General features: G+C 43.1%; 1 protein-coding gene across 2 annotated transcripts in view; it reads right to left on the bottom strand.

The window, feature by feature from the left end:
- The window catches only part of GPC6 (glypican 6), a gene marked incomplete at its 3' end in the record, with an annotated part of 1,078,508 nt that extends 1,062,732 nt beyond the window's left edge, over nt 1-15,776 (bottom strand). For both annotated transcript variants that reach the window (XM_082859519.1, XM_082859520.1), the window contains exon 1: nt 15,450-15,776. In XM_082859519.1, coding sequence (XP_082715645.1) covers nt 15,450-15,609 — 160 coding nt within the window. In that variant the 5' untranslated portion in view covers nt 15,610-15,776. The remainder of the gene's footprint in view (nt 1-15,449) is intronic.
- Nucleotides 15,777-20,262: the final 4,486 nt, after the last annotated feature.

Genomic DNA, 20,262 nt, shown 5'->3' with positions numbered 1-20,262 from the left:
ATCAAAATATTCATGTGTCTATTTATACACATCATACCCACTTCAACAGAGTAGCTATAATGTCTGTGAATTTTTAAAATACACAGCACAATCGTATGCTAATGTCACCAAAGGAAGGTTCGTATATGAAATGGCAGAATTATTGCCATTTAAAACTACATCTTTAAACAGAGATTGTCACATGGGATAAATGTGGTTATCTTTTTAATACTTCTGTAGAAAATTTATTAAAATATAGAAGCCAAAATAATTGGGGGTTAAATATCATTCTTGAGTAATTTATACAATTCCCTAAGGACAGATGCATGTTCTATTTGCTTGAACAAAGATTGATGAAACTTTTCAAAATCATTGTTGCCCATTTCTTAGGGAGTTCACAGGCATGACGTATTTAACAGAGGAATTTAACCTTCCCTATTTACTATATAATTAGGGTTCATCCATTTATGTGGAAGGACAAGTAATACTGTATAAGAAATAAATTGTTCTAGGGGAGAAAAAAGGCATTTCAGAATCCTTGGTCCAGAGCCCTCACTTTCTCTCCCCCTCCGCCTCCAATATGTTACCTGTACCTGTCCTCCCACCTCTACCTGCTTTTCTCTAGGCTCCCAGCACCTTTATCACTCCATTCCCACATAGTATTGAGATTAATCACCTATATGTCTGCCTTCACTCTTCTCTGGGTACCTCAAGGGCAGGGCAACTGTGGGTGTTTTTCTTTAACCAACTAATTAAAGATAAATTTGTACTGACCTGAAACAAGTAAGGGAACTTAGTTAGCTAACAGTTTAAAGTGGAATTCACAAAATTACAAGCGGTTCCTATGAGCACTCCAGTGGCACAACTTATTATTCAAAGCTTCCATCATAAATAGATCATTCCGAAGGTGATATAATGTGATGGCTTTATCCTTTTAAAAAGGCCTGACTTTTTTAAACTAACTTTCCTCTCTATCAATTTCTTTATCTCCCAGGAAATGTCACTGCAATTTAAAGTACTCCTTACATTTAACTCCTCTAATCTTTTCAAGTATTTGAAAGTTGCTGTCAGTGATAGTTAAAAAATGACACTTAAAAAAAAAAACATTTTGATAGTCATATACCTATATATAGCAGGTGTTTCATTGGAAGAAACGTTATACTCTAAAATAAAATGAAAGCAACAAAATGCATGTTCTACGCAATAAACTCTGGTGGTCTACACTTTCACAAATTGATTTCCCCTGGCTAAGCTAATATAACTTACAGCCGCAATCTTTCAAAGAAAATATAAGGGTGTCTTTATACTACACCATTTAATTTTGATCTTACTGAAAGTTGTCTGGAAGCCCAGACGCCCCCCTCCAAAATCTCTTTATATTTCCGATTAAGGAGTAGTCAACTATTTATTGAGTACCTACTACGCCCAAGCTCTATGTTCGAGGGAGTACCAATGTGTATGAAAGTTCCCTCAGCTATCACACAGGCAAATTTGGGAAACACAAATTAAGAGACTCATTTAATGACAGGATACATGATAAGAGTCATGGGAAGGCAGAATTTGATTAATTACCAAATGAATACACAAACATTCCACAAGCTTGGCAAAGAAGGAATAGTTAGGGACTGTATATGGCCTAGGACAAATTCACGACGGGGAATCTGAGCTCAACTGGATTTTCACTAGTGGAGAAAAGTGAGGAGGACAGACCAAGCCTTGTTATGAGGTATTAGCAAATGAAATGAGACACAGAAAGAAAATGAAGTGTAGTGAAAAAGTTTTTATCAGACAGAAATTTCTAGAAGGATGCTTAGAAGTAAACTGGAAGGATAGTTTGAGATCTTGAATGTCAAACCAACAGGGTCGAAATTTATTCTTAAGCCACTGGAGAACCAAACTGACCTTTGATAGTTTAAGGTTTAAAATTTAAGCCAGTGGGTCTCAAAGTATGATCCAAGGACTATCAGTGTCACCTGGGCACTGGCCCCATCTCAGAGCTACTACATCGGAAACTCCTAGCATGGAGCCCAGCAGCCTGCACTTGAACATACCTTCTGGGTGATTTTGAGAACCACTGGTTTAAGCAAATTAAAATAATCAAGGCAACGTAACAGCTATATATCCTTCTGCTGGTGGCATGCGCAACACAAACCAGTGAGAATGGTCTGAAAGAGAAGTTTCAGAGCCATTTCCAAGTAGAAGACCAAAAAGAAGAGAAATAAATGTTTTTGAAAGATTTGCTATTTGACATTTAACAGCATTTTAGGATCACCTTTTAACGTTCCATTAAAGCTTCTCTCTTAGAAGGAAATTAAAAGTGACTAAGTCTTAGAGTGGGGATTACAGCCTACTAGGTTTTCTCTCTCCTCTTCTGATTAAGAAATAGGCAGATTTCTCATCACGATACGTGTGTCAGGAGGGAACTGGGGAAAAAAAGAACTAACATTTACTGAAGATTTCTGTCAGGCTGTTCACATGCATTATGCCATTTAATCCTCACAAAAAAATGTTATAAGCCAACCTATAGTATTGCCCTTTTATATAGATATGGATCCTGGGATTCAAAGAGGTAAGGAAACTTTAAAATGATCGATTAGTAAGCACAAAACAAGGACTTAAGTCCTTTTGCTTCTATATGGTACCATCTTCCAGGAAGTCCAAAGATTCCCATATAAACAAGGAATTCATATTATTTCCAGTTCACTTGATGTTTGAGAGATTCTTTGGAAGCGTTCATCTTGTTTATGGAATGGGGAAGACATTTTGCAGATACTTAACTGATTCAATATTTTTGCCCCTTAATTCACTGTTTTCTTACAAGCTTCCACCTCCAGAGGCATGGGTATCTGTTACTGGACCTTTTCAGGAGAAAAGTCTTCAAACCTGCATGAAGGGCTTGAGGTCCAGCCAGGAAGAGAAAGGGTAGCAAACCCATCCTGGCCCCAGAGGTCGCGGGAAGAAAGGAAGCACGGGGATGGTAACGGCTCCCCACGTCTTCCAGTTTCTCCTCTCTGAGCTTTGCATCAAAACAGGAAGCCACAGAGAAAAGGGATTTCTGGCTCAAATTCTGCTTAGGACCCTGGGAAGAGATTGCCCGGTGGGCTACCTGACACCAACCTTAGGGTAAACTTGGAGACACAGGGCGCTCAGAGGGAGGGCTGCACCCACACCCAGGGGACACAGGTCTGGCCCAGCAGTTCATACAGCCCTGCTGGAGGCTCAGAAAGCAGCTGAGTGGTAAACCAGAAGGTAATGAAGGCTACAGGTGGGCCAGAGGCCAGGTGAGGGACAGGTCAGGGCTTCAGGAGGCCTACAGGGCCAGAATGGCCAACGTGAGGGTGAATACTTCAGGAAAGGGGGCTACCAGGCCCTTCCCAAGTTGCACAAGATCAGATCATAGATATCAGTTGTGCCGGCCAGCAGGGCCCTGGAGATGGGAGGAGCCCAAGGAAACTCCCTCTTCCCCCTGCTTTCCTGGGGAAGAGACACTTCCTAGACCCACGGAAGAGACTGATTTCCTTACCTAGCGTTTGCTGTTGAACAAACTTGTATATAGCCTTTATTAAATGCCAGGCACTATTCTAAAAGCTTCAATGTTAATTCATATAATACAATCACAACACTGAGAGGTAGGGACTGTTAGTATCCCTGTTTACAGATGACAAAATTGAAGCACAGAGAGGTCCAGAAAAAAGCCTACATAGTAGAGTGAGAAGTCAAAGCCAGCCTCTGCTTAAAACCAGAGAAAGTACCCCACGTGATCCACTGTTACTGAGAAGAGCTTAACTGATCACACTAAAATTTTTTACCCATCAAGTTACCCAGCAAGTAGGAGGTCCTGAGAAAAACCAGATGGGTTGCGTGAGTGAAGCAGCAAAGCAGGGAGAGGAAATCGTGTGCCTTTTCCCATGGGAGTGGCAACGTGTCTATGTTTTCAACTTTGGGGAAAAAATATGGTGGCAGTTCACATACTTCCTAAAGGTCTTCCAAAAGCTTGTAAAACAGGTGAGCTCCCGGAGTGAGGAATCATGCCTTATCTGCATGGCTGGTTTTCTCTTGTCCAGTGACCACTGGAAAATTGAAATGCAGAAGCACTGCTTGGACCTAAGTGAAATCGAAAGACGTACTATTTCTCTATTTTTTTTTAAATGGAAAATGTCCAATTCGACCAGTGTTTCTCAGTAATGTTTAATTTTTTTCCCCAAAGCCCAAAAGACTGAAATACCAACCTCAGACCAAACCTTAGTTTAAAGGTCTTGAAGTTCACTTTGCAGGGAGCACAGAGCCGCCTATTCGGGAAACCCTTCACCCCCCTGCCCCACAGGTGGACAAAACGAACTGTCAAAACAACAGAAAGGGAGGCAAAGGCAGACTGGATATAATTCTAAAAGCTCAGTGTACTGCTTTCAGAAATATACTGTCATTTTTAGGATCAAAATGAATGGACTGAAAGTACAAGGGGTTTTAGAGGCTTTCTGGGGCTTCATTAATTCTTTTTTTCCCTGATGAGGTATTACCAAACGGGGCCACTACTAATGGCGACACGATCGCAGCTCCTGATGGCCGGTAAAATGGGACACGGAGCCCAGCAAGGTGGCAGATGTATGGCACCGACAATATATTTATTGGAGATTTGGTTCAGTTTTTCAAATCTAACATGCCGCTGAATAGGTCCTGGGATACAGTGTTTGTACAATGTCTGTTAAAAAATGATTCTTTCCGGGAGGGGAAAAAAAAAAAGAACAGTGCTTTCAATGTTCACTATCCTTTACATCTGCTGCTCAGCTGGAAACACTGTTAAAAGGCCATTAGAACCTTAAGGTAGCAGACCTCGAAGGCTCTGAAAGCCAGGGAGCAATTCGCTGTTTGTGTGAGAGGATCAGCCCAGCCACTTCCTCTTCAAGGGCTGAAAACAGCTTCTGTCATGAGCCGTGAAAATCAATTCCACAGGAACCAGGCTGAAATGTGGCCGAAGGTGGTACACCTACAGGCTGGCGCTGCACGGCAGAGCCTCCTCCTGGGCATCCCTGGCACCTTCAGAAGTCCCAGGCAGCGGCTCCCCGTCAGTGCCTGGGAGGAGATGGGCAGCCTGAGACTTCCAGAAACCTCCAGGCTTCTCTCTTAGGACACTGGTTCTCTCTAACGCTTCATTAGGTTAAAATGAGAATTGTCGCCCAGCACGAAGATAGCTTCAGGAAGTGTCACCCTGGGAAAAGCCTGCTCTCGCTTATTTGTATTCCATCTTTCTGTTTTTCCTGATGATACTAATTGGGAGAGAGGCTCTTTTTCTCCCAAAGAATACTGTTTCAAAGCCTTTCAAAACAGAGAGCAGTTTTAAACTTTTTTTTTCAAGTACCACATCATATTTTTGAAAATAAATATTGCAGAGGAATCACAATGGCTTTGTCAAGAGTTGTACTTTATAAACTAATGGTTAGAAAGGTTAGAACTCATTTTAAAATGCGTTACAGGTTTCTCAGTTATAGGAAATTGTTATTCCAGTGACAAAATGCACCTTTGTTACTACATAGAATTAAGATAAGTATAACCTATATTTTTATATATAGTCAACACTTTATTAAACTGCAAACCTTTGTATAATTTAATAATAAGCATGTTCTGGACAAAAATAAATCGCCATTCTTTAATCATAGCAGTTAGTTTATGTTTATGCATATAACTTCTTACAATATTAAATTATCTATCTTTAGACCAATAACCCAGGCTGAGAAACTGACTCAAAGTTTATTTGTTAAATTAATATAACAAAATGAAAAAGTACAATTTCATGGTTTTCTGCTGTGAATATCTGTTGCACCTAATGTACTGTTTTAACTGGAATTTAAGTGTGATCACCCTACATGTATTTTTTTAATTAAAATAGAAAAACATGGGTTTATACAATTTTTATATGTCTAGTATACAAAACACATCATGAAGATCTCTGATTTTAAGAAATCCCCAAGTTCCTTTTTTTTAAAGAAGGGAAGGTGGTAATTGAAGAGATTATATGTAATGATTTTGTTGATGACATAAGATTTGCCGTTCGCAACCTATAATATTCAATTGAAGTTGACCTTTTATGACAGCCATATGGTAATATAGGTGAAATGAATATATTCTTTATGGCAGTCATATAAAAATATTGGTCTCAGCTTTTTTTTTTCTTTTTTTTGCGATGCGCGGGCCTCTCACTGCTATGGCCTCTCCCGTTGCGGAGCACAGGCTCCGGACGCATAGGCTCAGCAGCCCTGGCTCACGGGCCCAGCAGCTCCGCGGCATGTGGGATTCTCCCGGACCGGGGCACGAACCCGTGTCCCCAGCATCGGCAGGCAGACTCTCAACCACCGCGCCACCAGGGAAGCTCCTAGCCTAAGCTTTTAACATAGTACTTGACCTCCTGGTGTCTGAATACCCCCAAGTCTGTGAAAGAATACTGAATAAGATAACCACATAATCAAATGAGTAGTAAAAGCCTTTCACACATTAGCACTTGATAATGTAAAAGTAACAGTCAATTATGTTCCCTAAATTCAGTGCAAACATATAGCTGGAGGAGAGGCTGGAACAGATCAAGTAGGAATGTTCAGGAATCTTGCATTTCCAGATAATTAATACTTCAGAATTACAAATTCTTATTTTCCAAATAGAGCTCCCATTATGTCAAAGAGCACTTAAACTCTTCAAAATCATTTGTTAAACTTTTTGCTACAAAAAAAAAAGTTAAAAAATCAGCGATCTTAAATTTTTTAAGTTTTAAAAACTCCCAATCATTGGGATTTGGAATAAAATAAGATAAGCAAACAGTTAAAGGACAACATTTCTTACTTCCTCAGGAAAAAAAATTAAGGCCTGTCACTTGAAAATACCTCTAATAGCCAAAAGCATGGTGGCTCTTTCAAGTTCATTGCAAAAGTGCTATTGACTTTGAGCTATTCTGACCCATTAAGAAAATAATAACTGAAGGTTAGTCATCATTTTTTGGAAAACCTCAGAGTGCTTTCTTTGCAAAGAAAAGAGTTGCCTCAACTTCATTGCAGCCTTGAGAGGAAACACCCCTAGTTCCCTGAAATTCAGCAGAGGAGCACTTGCCCCTGCTAATCTCAGCTGTTCTGGGGGCACAAAAAGAGGAAGTCGATTTCTCAAGAAATCCAAGAAATGTAAGGAGCAAATCCACTAGCTGATAAAGCCTACAGAACACAGGTGTGCATGTCCAGAATGTATTATGCTACATCTTTAATTAAATGTGTATAAAATGAAGGGTGACCAGCTCCAAATGTAGTCTCCTTGTACCTGGAAGTCAGGAACAAACGGCTAGATCTGCACAGGAAAAATAGCTCAAGGCGGGATGGCGCCGGGGAGGGAAGGGGGGAGGGTTGGTATTACTCTTGACCAGAAATGTTCTTAAAAAGACCCCCAAAATGAGTCCTACATACCCATAGGGAGCCTACCATATTAGCAAAGAATAATAGGGATCCTACCGTGAAAGAAACTTGAAATGACTTTTCCCAGTTCCCCTTTAAAGCAATGCTGTGGTTTTATTTTACTGGCGCAGAAGTGCCCAGGGCAGCTGGGTTAGGCCCCTTCTGCTCCCGGCACAGGTGATTACCGATAGAAGGGAGCCAGTCACTCTCTTTCCCTTGGTCCCCCTAGTGGTCGATGTAGACATTTGGAAGAGCGCTGAGGAAACAGGGTCGGGGTGCGCAGTTTGGAAGCAGCAACTCTTTCTGGGTGGAGATTCCTACCCAAGGTCAAGGCAAAAAATAACACAAAATCATTGCTCAGATATGACTGTCTCCCCTGACAAAAACATGTACTTAAAACCACATTGAATGCACCCAGAATGTGGCCCCCAGAAACTCAAAGGATGGTGCCCAGACCAATAGCATCAACGTCACCTGGGAACTTGTTAACAATGCAGATTACAGGTCCTATCCCAGAACTACTAAGTCAGAACTTGTGGGGATGACCAAAGCGTTTGCGTTTAACAAGGCCTCCAGTGATTCTGATGCATGATAAAGTTTATGAAGCACTGCTCCAGACCACTGGCTCTCTTCCCTAGACGCACATCAGGATCACTTGGGAAATTTTCAAAAGAAAGGAAGAGAAGAAGGGAGGGAGGAAGGGAGGGAGGGAGGGAGGGAGGGAAAGTACCCTTCCCAGACCAATTAAATCAGATTATCTGAAGATGAAGCCCAAGTGCAGGTATTTTTCTTAATATTTCACATGATTCCAGGATAGCCCTGGCTCTTTCCAACTCGAAAGAGCCAGTTGTTAAATCTTCTGGAATTTTGTAAGCCAGGTGGTGAGCTGTTAGTAGCTCAAGACCGGTCACAGTGGGAACATTTAAACCACAAAAATTGGCAAATGCTACAAATCAGGTCTCTCCACACACTACCCTCCAGAGAGCCAATTGTTTAACATTGGCCAGAGTCGAGGAACACTGGTTTAAAGCAAGAATGCCAAATACTTAATTCAGATAGTCTGAGTCATTCCTCTCAATTCCTCTGTTACCCCTAAATTCCTTATTAAGATTATGAAGATTAACCAAGCATTTCAGTGGCCATATACGTGAGAAAGGTGACTACCAGCCTGTCTTAGGGTATAACTGTGACTAGTTCAGATTAACAGCCATAGTCCTTTTCCTTTCTCTTCCAAGCATGGGCATAGGAGGCAATTCTGGAATGAGAAAGGTGGGTAAATCCGCTGAGGGACTGCTGAGGCTAGTATGCCTCATCAACGGAGAGATGCCCATGGGAAGATATGGTCCCTTTCTATGCCTCTGGGCATTGCCCCTTTGCCTCTTGGTACTCCAGCAGCCATCTTGTTTCCATCATGGTCCTGACCTGGATGATGAATGGAATGAGGATGGAAGAGCCAAAAGATGGGGAGAACCTGGGACCGGGTGATACTGTTAACTTTCTACTTTCTCACTCCTAGAACTGCTCTATGTTGGGACTCCTTCATAGGTAAAAGAATGGCTCGCAGTGATCATGTAAACTGGAACTCTCATGCTTTCAGGGCCTTCTTTCCATAAAGGCAATGAGTGTGCCCTCTGCTCCCCCCACCCCTTCTTGCTGACTCTGTACTCACGCTTCGGAGCCCATCGCTCTTCTTCAAGGAGGCATTTCCATAACCCTGTGATCAGAACACAGGATCCTAAAATTTTTCCATTTTTAAAATTTTTTCTTTTTATTTATTTCTTTACTGTGGCCGCACCTCCAGGCATGGGGGATCTTAGTTCCCCCACCAGGGACCTGAACCCACGCCCCCTGCAGGGCAAGCACGGAGTCTTAACCACTGGACCACCAGGGAAGTCCCCACATGATCCTACTGAATGCTTTCCCAGTGCCAGGTACCCTAGTACTGTGCACTCATCTCAGCCGTTCACTGTTAAAGGTGCCCTTAATTTCTGCTTCCCTGCTGGGATTAAAATTCCCTGGGGCCCTACAGCCAGTCCCTGGCGTGGTGACTTACACGTAGTAGGTAAATAAGAACTAGTTATTGGAAAAATGAAAAATAAATGACTAAAAGAAATGGAGAATAGGTTATAAAAATAATAACCTGAATAATGTGTAAATGTGGAATCAAATGTCTATTTTTCTTTGTTACTAACTGGTGCATTTGTTTAAAAATACTTTTCATCCAGGGTTATTAAAAACTCTTAAATATTTCCATCCAGGATTATTAGAATTTTTAAACCTTTACCCAAGACTTAGCACTATGAAACCCTTTATTTACAAACATGCCATCCAGGGAGTCAACTACACTTTCAAACACTCTCATGTAAATCACTAAAAACTGAGTAATACTGGAGAAATCTATGAAACTACTTAAAGTCTCGTTGTGTGCCAGCTAAAGGATTTAAGAGAGCAGAATTTGATCTGCAAAAGGATATAAGCACCAAGTTTGCAATATTAATTATTCTGTTTATACTGGCAAGACAACTCTGAGTCACCTTGCCGGCCTTGCTAGAAGTCTTTTGAGAGATGTGAACTAAGGAGGAAAAAAAAGTCCTATGATGTCACTTTTGTGGGTTTGAATATGAATTAAGACTAAGCTAATGAATTATTTGATCAATAATTCCTTTACTACAGTTTTTATCCTAAACTCCTATTTCTATAAAAATCTAGTGACTGAATGGTAGGTCACTTTGGTTTAAAAGGACTCAATTTTATATTTTGTTAAGTGTTCATAATACCCATAATTGTAAAAGAACACGAGTCACCCTCTCACATAAATTATAATGCAATGTTTATACTACAGTATTTTAAAGAACATAACGCTGTATATTATAAATCACTTTTGATAGTGGCCTACATTTCTGCTCACAAGCTATTACAATGCAGCACGGTTAAAAGATATAAATTTATGTAAAAAAGTGTATCAGTCAACTCAAATGAACTCTTATTCTCAACGATGACATATCATCTTCTAATTAAATCAGCTAAGATAACTCTGTTTGCAAGGATCATTCTAAAATTAATTCCCAAATCAAGAGTCTAACAAGCGGTACTCCTAATAGTCCAGATTTTAGATTGCTTTGATACCTGGAATTAATGTGAATCTTTTAGTAATCTAGTGACTTGACAAATCATAAAAAAAACATTTGAAGTTCCGCTAACTCATTTCCACCTCACAGTGTTCTTCGAAAGGATTTTAAAGACATCATCTAACTAAACAGAGGACAAAGAAATCAGAACTCTGTGAATCAGGCAGCTAAATGGAAATTAAATTATTTATCCCAAACTAGGAGATTTAGTATGTCTCCAAAAGAGTAAGACTTACCAAACTCTGTTTTTTCATTTATGTTAATGTGATATCTACATGTAAAATTGAAAAAAGAGTTGGGTTAACAGCAAACGTATCAAATAAGTTGGTTTGCTGGGGAGCAGAGGGAGGGAGGGCTTTTCCCCGGGAAGCCCACCAAAAAAAGGAAAGGACTGCTGGACGAAGGCCAGACAAAATGAAGCATTACATACTTTGAAATTTGAAAACAATAAAGAAAGACTAAAAATGTCACTAGTATATCAGTGGAATATAAGAGAATGTTTTTTTTAATTTTAGACTTTGAGACAGATTTTTAGATTTTTGAGATAGATTGATATTAAAGAGATGGGAGAGGGCTTCCCTGGTGGCGCAGTGGTTGAGAGTCCGCCTGCCGATGCAGGGGACACGGGTTCGTGCCCCGGTCCGGGAAGATCCCACATGCCGTGGAGCGGCTAGGCCCGTGAGCAATGGCCGCTGAGCCTGCGCGTCCGGAGCCTATGCTCCGCAACGGCCACAACAGTGAGAGGCCCGCGTACCGCAAAAAAAAAAAAAAAAAGAGAGATGGGAGAGAATTTACTGCTTTCTTAATATCCAGCTATAGCCCGACTCTCAAAATACCTGAGATAGGAAAAAGGTGGCAAAGTAAATTATTGAGAACAGCGTTTGTTATATGTTTTTCCTAATCTGTGGGGATAAACTTCCCTCCTCCCTCTACCCCCATGATAATTTCCTGGAGTAGGTTTGTTTGGACTAACCCAATATTCAGAAAGTAGGTCCAGTATACTGAAAAAAAACCGACACATGTTTTTACTTTCTATCTTTCATATAACCAGATCTATACAATGATCGGGAAAATGCACAAGTACACAGACAGTTTACTGGTGGTAGTGTAGCCAATTCCAGAGAACATAAAATCCAAATTCAAAGTGATTTTGAAAAATTGTAGATGTTGCAAGTAAATAGAAAAATACTCAGCTAGAACTGTGAGCGAATGCATATGGTGATTGATAATACCAGGCTATAGATGTATTAGATGAGGAAAGAATTGATTTTACATGCATTCATTCGACAAATACAGAATGGCAGTGGGCAAGGTGAAGTGGATGGACTCCAGTGCCTGGGGTCAGAGTGCCTGCGTTTGAACTCTAGCCTCATCACCTGCTATCTGAGTCATCCTTGGGCAAATTAATTATCTGTCTCTGTGTTGCTCGGTCTTTTCATCTTTAAAATGGGGATAATGATAGCATCTAAGTTATTAGAAAAAGTCAGTAAGGCAATGTTTAATGTTTTTAAAGTAAGTAATGTTTTTCAGATAGGTGCCGGGCACATAGTGATTTCTACATAAGAGATTGTTACGTAAAGTTGCGGTAGATAAATGAAAAACATTAACCTGTAAGCCAATAAATTACCACTAGTAAGCAACACATGCATATTATAATGAATGACTCCAAGAAGGCTCAAAGCATAAAATAGAGGCACCGTAAGCATAAAACAACATTCCCTGAATTGCCCAGACTTTTAAGCAGATGCTCTTTTCAGTTGTGAGTTCCTTTAGAAGTTTAGCGCCATCAGGATGAGTTGGATTGGAAAATGAGATAATATTTCTGATGCTGGAAGAAAAACTGGCATGTTTCACACTGACCTTTGATCAGAGTAACAGTGCTAACAAAGAACTTGATGCTACATGGCTCAATATCTTCCCAGAAGATAGAACAAGAGAAAATAAGCAAGCACACTTCGAAGGCTTTTGGCTAGATATCTGGAAACATTTTGATACCACAAAAATTACTAAGTATTAGAATGGATTGCTGAGAGGGGCTCAAGGGTCTATTCCTTTGGAGGTCTTTGAAACAAGAACAGATAGTCTATCTGATCTGCCTGGGATGGTTTAAAATCAGGGCTGAGGGAAGATTAATGGTACAAGCTGCCCCCTGAAGGCCTCCTCTTTCCCAAGCACTCTCTGAGAGTCGAACTTTATATATTACCCATCACAGTCCCTCATCTGTTGAGTTTGAAGAACTCCCTTTTATCCTAGAATGGAAAAGGGCACACTATCTCACAACTGTGAGTTCGGAGTAAAACTTTAATAATGTCATGATGAAACATAATGTCCTTATTACTTCTCAGCTATTTTACCAGGAAAGCTACCTGTAAATATCTTTCAACTAGAAACAGCTCTCAAGAACCTGAAATCTGAACAGCAGTTCCTTTAAATTCATGCTCCCTGGCAGACTAACAGCACATGCTACTTCTCAAGCAAACCAGTAAAAGTCCAAACAAGGCAAAGGATGGAAAGGAGTTGAAGGGAAGGATAACCACGATATACTAGATAATTAAAAGTAAATGGTATCAGGAAGGAGGGAAGAGAGGAAGAGTGTGTTCATTTAATAACAGGACACCTAAGTGATCATTCCAACAGCAATAGGTAGCACTGAGTAAAATTTACCTTGAAAAAATGTTGGTCCTTAATATACAGTTATCTTTCAATTCATTTCTTTTCCTATCAGATGTGCCTCTGACCTCCCAGTGACCTATAGCTTGAGTATTTCCACTGGCACAAAGGACAGGAGGGTTTAGGCAAACTCAACAGTGCCCTTAGTCCTAGAAAGTGATTATAACAAAAGTGCACACGTTTTAGAAATTCACAGCTGATTAGCAAGCACTGTAATTGTCAAGGGGTGGAGAAAAAAGAGGAAAAAAACCCTCTGTAGTTAAAACTCTACTGAAGAATTTATCTCAACCACTGGCAATGTTTCAGGAAAGTCAATGGGGCCTACAGAAATCATACACACCGAAAACCATCCCTCTGATATGAAGGAGATTTGCCTCTGGTAAGGATGAACTGTAGTCTGCTGAAGGTCCCATCATCCACTAAAGAATACTGAAGCAATTTAAAAATACTTAACTCTTTTCTTCTTTGAGATATCTTATCTGAAATCATGTTGGGAAATATGTGTTTAAAAGACAGTTTGAAAAAGCCCAGATGAGAGGAGAAAATTTCCTACAAGAAGTGGTCCATACTCTACACCTTTAAAAAGTTGAATTCCCTGAGATTGGGGGGGAGGGGAAAAAAGCAAAGCTGATCCTTATCAATTAATTAAAAAGAATGAAATAACAGTAGACAAAGGGGAAGGAGAGTTAAGAAACTTAAGGAGCTGCGGGGGCAGTCTCTATTCACTGATTAACAAATTAAGGAGCTCTGGAAAAGGGAGAAGAAGTGACAGGGAGAGAAAAGTGGCCTTATAATTCACCACAGGTTCCGCCTCCGACTCACCAGAGGCTGCCTATGTCTGGCTCAGAATTAAAAAAGGCTCCCTGTATATAATGCTCCGCGCTGTTAGCGTGGTGTGTAAGCTGTTTTTTTCAATGCCTGTATTTCTAGAAATGTGCTCATTCCGGTGTGAGTAAAAAAACCCACTTGTAGAGTTTGTGGATCAACCGCAATAAAACAGCAATCCCACCACGTATCGAAACCGTGATGTTTTAAGATCTCTGCAAAAATGCTTTCCCTCCAGCGACCAGTTCTTTGGCAAAACGCGGAGAGGCTGGTAGAAATCCAGCGTTTCGACACGACCCTCCGAGGACCCTGAGGACTCCAGCTGCCGGGTCTGCGCAGCCCGCGCCCCCGGAGCATCTCCTGGCCTCTCCCGCAGCCACAGGATTACCTCTCCCCAACACGTTTCATTCACCGAGCCCCCGACAAGCTCGGGTTCGGTTGGAGCTAAGAGCCGGAAAACACGCACCCAGGCTGCCGCGCAAGTTGTCGGAGGGGCTGTCGGTGGAGGAATGCTGGTGGCCGGGCACGCGGGGGACGCGGGGTCCCGGGAGCCCGGGACGAATCCACCAGCGAGCCACCCGCTCAAGTTGACTCGGCTTCCCAGAACGGGCGGCCGAGGCCGCGCTCAGGACGGGGCGCGGCGCCGGCTGGCCGGGGTGTCCCCGAACCGCGAGTGACCAACTGCAAGCAGGGAAGCACTGAGAAACCGTAACGGGAAAGCCCGCCCCAAATCTCAAACGGGCAGCCCACGAACTCCCCAGACCAACCCGGAACCGCCGACGTCGGAGGCCGAGTCCCCCGGTGGGGTTCCCCCACACACACACACAAGCCTCTCCCGCCCGCGGCCCGGGCGCCGGGCGCCCTGCCTCCCCGAAGGTCAGGAGAGGGGACCGAGGGGCGAAGGGAGCCCTCCGCGTCTCTCCACCGCCCCCGCTGGCGCGAGGGCGGGAGCGGAGAAGGCGCCACTCAGACTGTGGCGCTGGGCAAACTGCGGCCGCAGTTCTTCCAAGTTTGCCTGAGCGAGCGGCGCGGCGTGGGCGCCCCGCTCGGCGATCTGCCCTCGCGCCGCGGCCGCCCCGGAGGGTGCCGGGCTCCCCGGCCCGCGCGGCCGGGGCCAACGACGAAGGGGGTGCGAGGGCGCGGGAGGAAGGGAGCGCGAGGGCGCGGGAGGAAGGGAGGGAGGGAAGGAGGGCGCTCCCGCGTGTGCACACAATGAGGCAGCCGAGACGCACAGCTTCCCCCGCGGGCAAAGCCGCGGGAGCATCCGCCGCCCCGCACAGAAGCGCGGCGGCCGGCTGAGCCCCGACAGAAAAGTGAACACCAACAACTCAGCAACAGGGGGAAGGCGGAGGGCTTCCGGAGGCGCGGGAGACGTGCGGCCGCCGAGGGCTGCAGCCGGCCCGGGCCGCGCGCCCGCGCTTACCTGCGATCTCCTGGTAGGGGATGTCCGCCAGGCTGAATCCCTTGGCACCGTACGCCTGGCGGACCTCGCCGCAGCTCCGAGCCTTCACATCCGCGCCGGCCGGGAGGGACAGCAGCAGCCCGGAGAGGGATAGAATCACAGCCCCGATCCAAGAAGGCATGGTGCAACATGCAAATCCAGCTCGGTGAACCCCGGGACCCGTGCGCTCTTCACCTTGCCCCTCAAGCCGAAAGCCCGCCAGAGCCGGCGGCGCGCTCCTCGCCGCTGCCCAGCGTCACCCCCTTCCGCCAGCCGAGGGGACGAGCAGCGCAGCCCTCTGGACTATGCTCAGCAAACTTTTATATGCCTGATGGAGGATGGCAAGCCAACCAGGGCTGGCTGGGAAAGCACCCGCCTTGCTTCTCTGGCCCCCCAGACCGAAAACGGTGCAATAAAAACGAGAAAGAGGAGGAAAAGAAATGTTTAGAAAACCACCATGGGGGTTGAGAGCTGCGATCCGAGTTCCGAGCCGCAGAATTATCTAGCGCGCGGCGAGCTCGGCTCGCGGGAGTGTGCGGCGAAGGTGGGGACGCGCGCCGGCTCTCCCGGGAGGGAGATGGACAGGCGACCGCGGGGGTGTGCGCGCGCGAGTGTGTGTCGGTGTGAGCGCGGGGTTCTTGGGGCCGCGTGTGCGTGGAGGTATGTGTTGGGGATATACGGGATCTAGGGGAAACCTCAGCTTCACACAGGCTGAGGGAGCCTGTGAGAGTCCTCCTGAAATAGGAAGAGAGAAATCCTGGAGACAGACACTGGAGGCAAGAGGGAAGGAAAAAGGAGGGGCGGGAGAGAAACGTGCTACACATTGCACAGCCGAAATTCAGAGGCAGAGTCGAAGGCAAAACCTGGACTGGATTTCTTTCTACTCGGTAGAAGAAGGGAGGGGGAAAAAAGGGAAAGGTTCCTATTTTCTCATTCCCTGAACATCCTTCATGCTGATCCGAAATGCTACCTTTAAATGCCATAACAAAGTCATCTAGACACAAAAAGCATTTTGCAGTCATTAACTTACGTTAGTAAGCTATATTTTTGTGGACGTAAAGGACAACACAATTCCAATTGTTGCTCTGAATATGAGAAACAATTCACGACCTACTGAAACCCAAAGGCAGCGTAGAAATGAACAATTATAGGGGAAACGCAAATAGCAGGGCACAGTCACTACTCTAATTGCTGGTCTCATTTCTCTTTGACTTTGTTTTTCTTCTGTAAAGGCAGTTCAGGCGCACATGAGAGACCAGTAGTTTTTCTTATTTTCAGATTTTGGGTTCTGGACTCAAAAATGTCCCCCTTTTAAACTTCAAATATTACATACTCTTGGATCAAAAATCATGATCTTAGGTGTCTAGTGTGTGGAGGAACAGGAAAGCTGAGGAGAAGAAGCAGAACAAAGAAGCAGTGAGAAAATGAGAGAGCAGGGGTCTTTGGGGTACATGAAGGAAGATATTGGGGAGGGAAGTGAGGTCTTCCTTCCCTCTCTTCAAACACTCACATACTAGACTTACTGTTTTCTTCCAAGTTAACAGAACTCTCAAGTGGAGAATCAATTCACTTATTTCTTCCTGTCTTATACTCAAGTTCTGTGAAATGGGATAAATATGAAAATTCTTATCAATCTTCTTATGTTAATGAACTCTGCTAGGCAGAAGTATGTGTTGAAACCCAAAGCTCATGCAACTACTGGGGTAGTTAAATCCAAGACCAAAAAAATTAATAAATAAATGAATGTTTAAAAGGTGATGCTTACTTGTGTGGCTGTATGTATTTAGGTCAGCACGTTATTCAGACATAACTCTTGGGTAATGTCCAGCTTTTTGGAGCTTACCTATAAAGCTATGTTTTTCAGATGACAGCTATTAATGACCAGAATGACTCATGAAATTTGTCATTCTGTTTGTTATCACCATCACGGTCGTAATCATCTTCATCCTCATTACAACACATTAGGTACCTCTTCATCCTCTCTTTAATTAATTCCTTCTCTTTTACTCCACCAAAAAGACTCCTGAGTTTAAGATCCAACCTGATTGAAACTAAGGAAATGCTTAAAAATGAGGTTCTCTTATTTACAATTTGATTTTTTCTTCTTGAAAACTCCATAGCTAAATATATCTTTCTGAAAACAACACTCACATATTTTTTTCTCTTAAAATTTTAGCACAATGTTTGCCTTCGTGATATTGTACTAACTGGCAGAACTTAAGTGACTGCACTTATTTCCCTCAAAGTCTGAAATCGAGATGAGAACAAGATATACTCTAGTGACTTTGTGGACAAAGGATAAGTTGGGTAGGATTAGGAATTGCTATAGCCAAGTCATTATTTCTATGATATTTGACATGACCTTCAACCTTCTGTTTCTGTCAGAGCCAGGTGGTGGGCATTTCACACTCCAGAGGAAGGGGGTAAATACACACATAATTTATCCTCTCATCTCACACTGGGACTCATTGTAATTTATCCTTACTCTAGCAGTATATAGCAAATAATACAATAGAAAGGACACGAAGTGGAGGAAGAATAGGTAAAAATACAGTATATATGTTTTAAATTATTTGAAAATCAATCATGAAGTATTTAATGAGCATTCAATGCAACTGTACAACACTAGGTTATTGTACGTAGCTCCTACACTTGTACCAAGGCTAGTATGGAAAAAATTATAACTTAATCAGACGTAGATTAGTTTAATCCCATCAGGAGGGTGAAACAATTTAAGGTAAATTTGTAGATTCCAATCAGACCAAAGAATTAAGTAACTTGCTTTACTGGTGCTCTCAAACCCTGTGTAGTCCACTCACTGAGTAGTGAAGTGGTGTAAGAAATAAAGTCAAACTTTCCAGCTAAGGGCAACAGCAGAGCCTAGATGAGGTATTGGAATGAGACTTGAAGGTTATGGACGTTTATTGAAGAGGCCTGACTAGAAAGATGAGAACTCATATTAAGGAGAAGTTGGTGTTTGATTTAGATAGGAAAAAGAAGGTTAGCTGAAGGACTTGAACCCTGGCAGTAATGTTTATATTGTATAATAAGGAAAAAAGTTAGAACATGAAGAACATCAAACCAAAAGAAGCAAGCCCATAGAAGCCAGAGAAAGGTAAGTAGAAGAAACACATAGAACTCTGCCACAAAGGTCAAGATTTCAGGTGACTGAGACCAGAATAGGAAGATAGTAAATGGAAAGACGGTGAAGATTAATTTTGCAGAAAGGATTAGGATGATTTGGTCCTTGGTTCAATACACACAAAAAATTATTAAAAAGTTATTTTAGGGGCTTCCCTGGTGGCACAGTGGTTGAGAGTCTGCCTGCCGATGCAGGGGACACAGGTTCGTGCCCCGGTCTGGGAAGATCCCACATGCTGCAGAGCGGCTGGGCCCGTGAGCCATGGCCGCTGAGCCTGCGCGTCCGGAGCCTGTGCTCCGCAACGGGAGAGGCCACAACAGTGAGAGGTCCGCGTACCGCAAAAAAAATTTTTAAAAAGTTATTTTAAAATTGTTAGTCTATATACAGTGGAATATTACTCAGCCATAAAAAGAAACGAAATTGAGTTGTTTGCAGTGAGGTGGGTGGACCTAGAGACTGTCATACAGAGTGAAGTAAGTCAGAAAAAGAAAAACAAATACCATATGCTAACACATATATATGGAATCTTAAAAAAAAAAAAATGGTTCTGAAGTACCTAGGGGCAGGACAGGAAAAAAGACGCAGATGTAGGGAATGGACCTGAGGACACGGGGATGGGGGAAGGGTAAGCTGGGACGAAGTGAGAGAGTGGCATGGACATATATACACTACCAAATGTAAAACAGATAGCTAGTGGGAAGGCCGCATAGCACAGGGAGATCAGCTCGGTGCTTTGTGACCACCTAGAGGGGTGGGTTAGGGAGGGTGGGAGGGAGATGCAAGAGGGAGGGGATATGGGGATATATGTATATGTATAGCTGATTCACTTTGTTATAAAGCAGAAACTAACCACTGTAAAGTAATTATGCTCCAATAAAGATGTTAAAAATTTTTTTTAAATGTAAGTCTTGCTGGGAAAATATGGTATATCTCCTATGACATAAGACTCCTGTTTATACAGCACTTTCACATCCCAGCTGTTTTTACACAACAACTCCTTCTGGGCATAAGATGAATGGAGCCTAAGAGATTTTAAGATATGGAGAGAAGAAAACTGGTCTAAAGGAGCGGCCACAGCTGATAGGTAAGCAGAGCTGCCCCTGTCAGTTGCCCACTCCATGACTGTCGGCTCTTCTTTCTTGCCTGACTGTGTTCGGAGCATTGTGCCAGCGCCAAGGGGGGGACCACGACTGGTCGAGGCAAGTCAGGACAATTTCTTTCCCTTTTCCATTATAGTGTAGGGGTGGGCGTAACACCCATTTTTGGCCAATGAGATATAAGGAAAAGATTTCTGAGAAAAGCATTTTTCCTGATTAAAGGCAAGAATAGGAGCAGAAAGGTCTTTTTGCCTTTGCCTCCTGTCTTCTTAGAGCTAGTTGGCCATCTTGTGAGTAGGAGAAAAGACATTGCCAAGAGACAGAATGACAGAACAGAGGATGGAAAGAACCTAGATCCTTGAGTCCTGTTTGAGTCACAAAATCAGCCCTGGGACTGCCAACCTCTTAACTTCTTGTTAAATAATTCATAAATATCCTGTAGTTTATGCCACTGTCATTTGGTTACTCTGCTGTTTACAAATGAAAGCAAAATTAATGTATATAGCAACCTAAAGGAAGAACAAAGGAAGTGAAGGCAACAGACAGGGGTTAGTTG

This window comes from Leucopleurus acutus, assembly GCF_964270905.1.
Source record: "Leucopleurus acutus genome assembly, chromosome: 18".
NCBI classification, from domain to species: Eukaryota; Metazoa; Chordata; class Mammalia; order Artiodactyla; family Delphinidae; genus Leucopleurus; species Leucopleurus acutus.
This window is presented reverse-complemented; position numbering and strand designations above follow the sequence as displayed.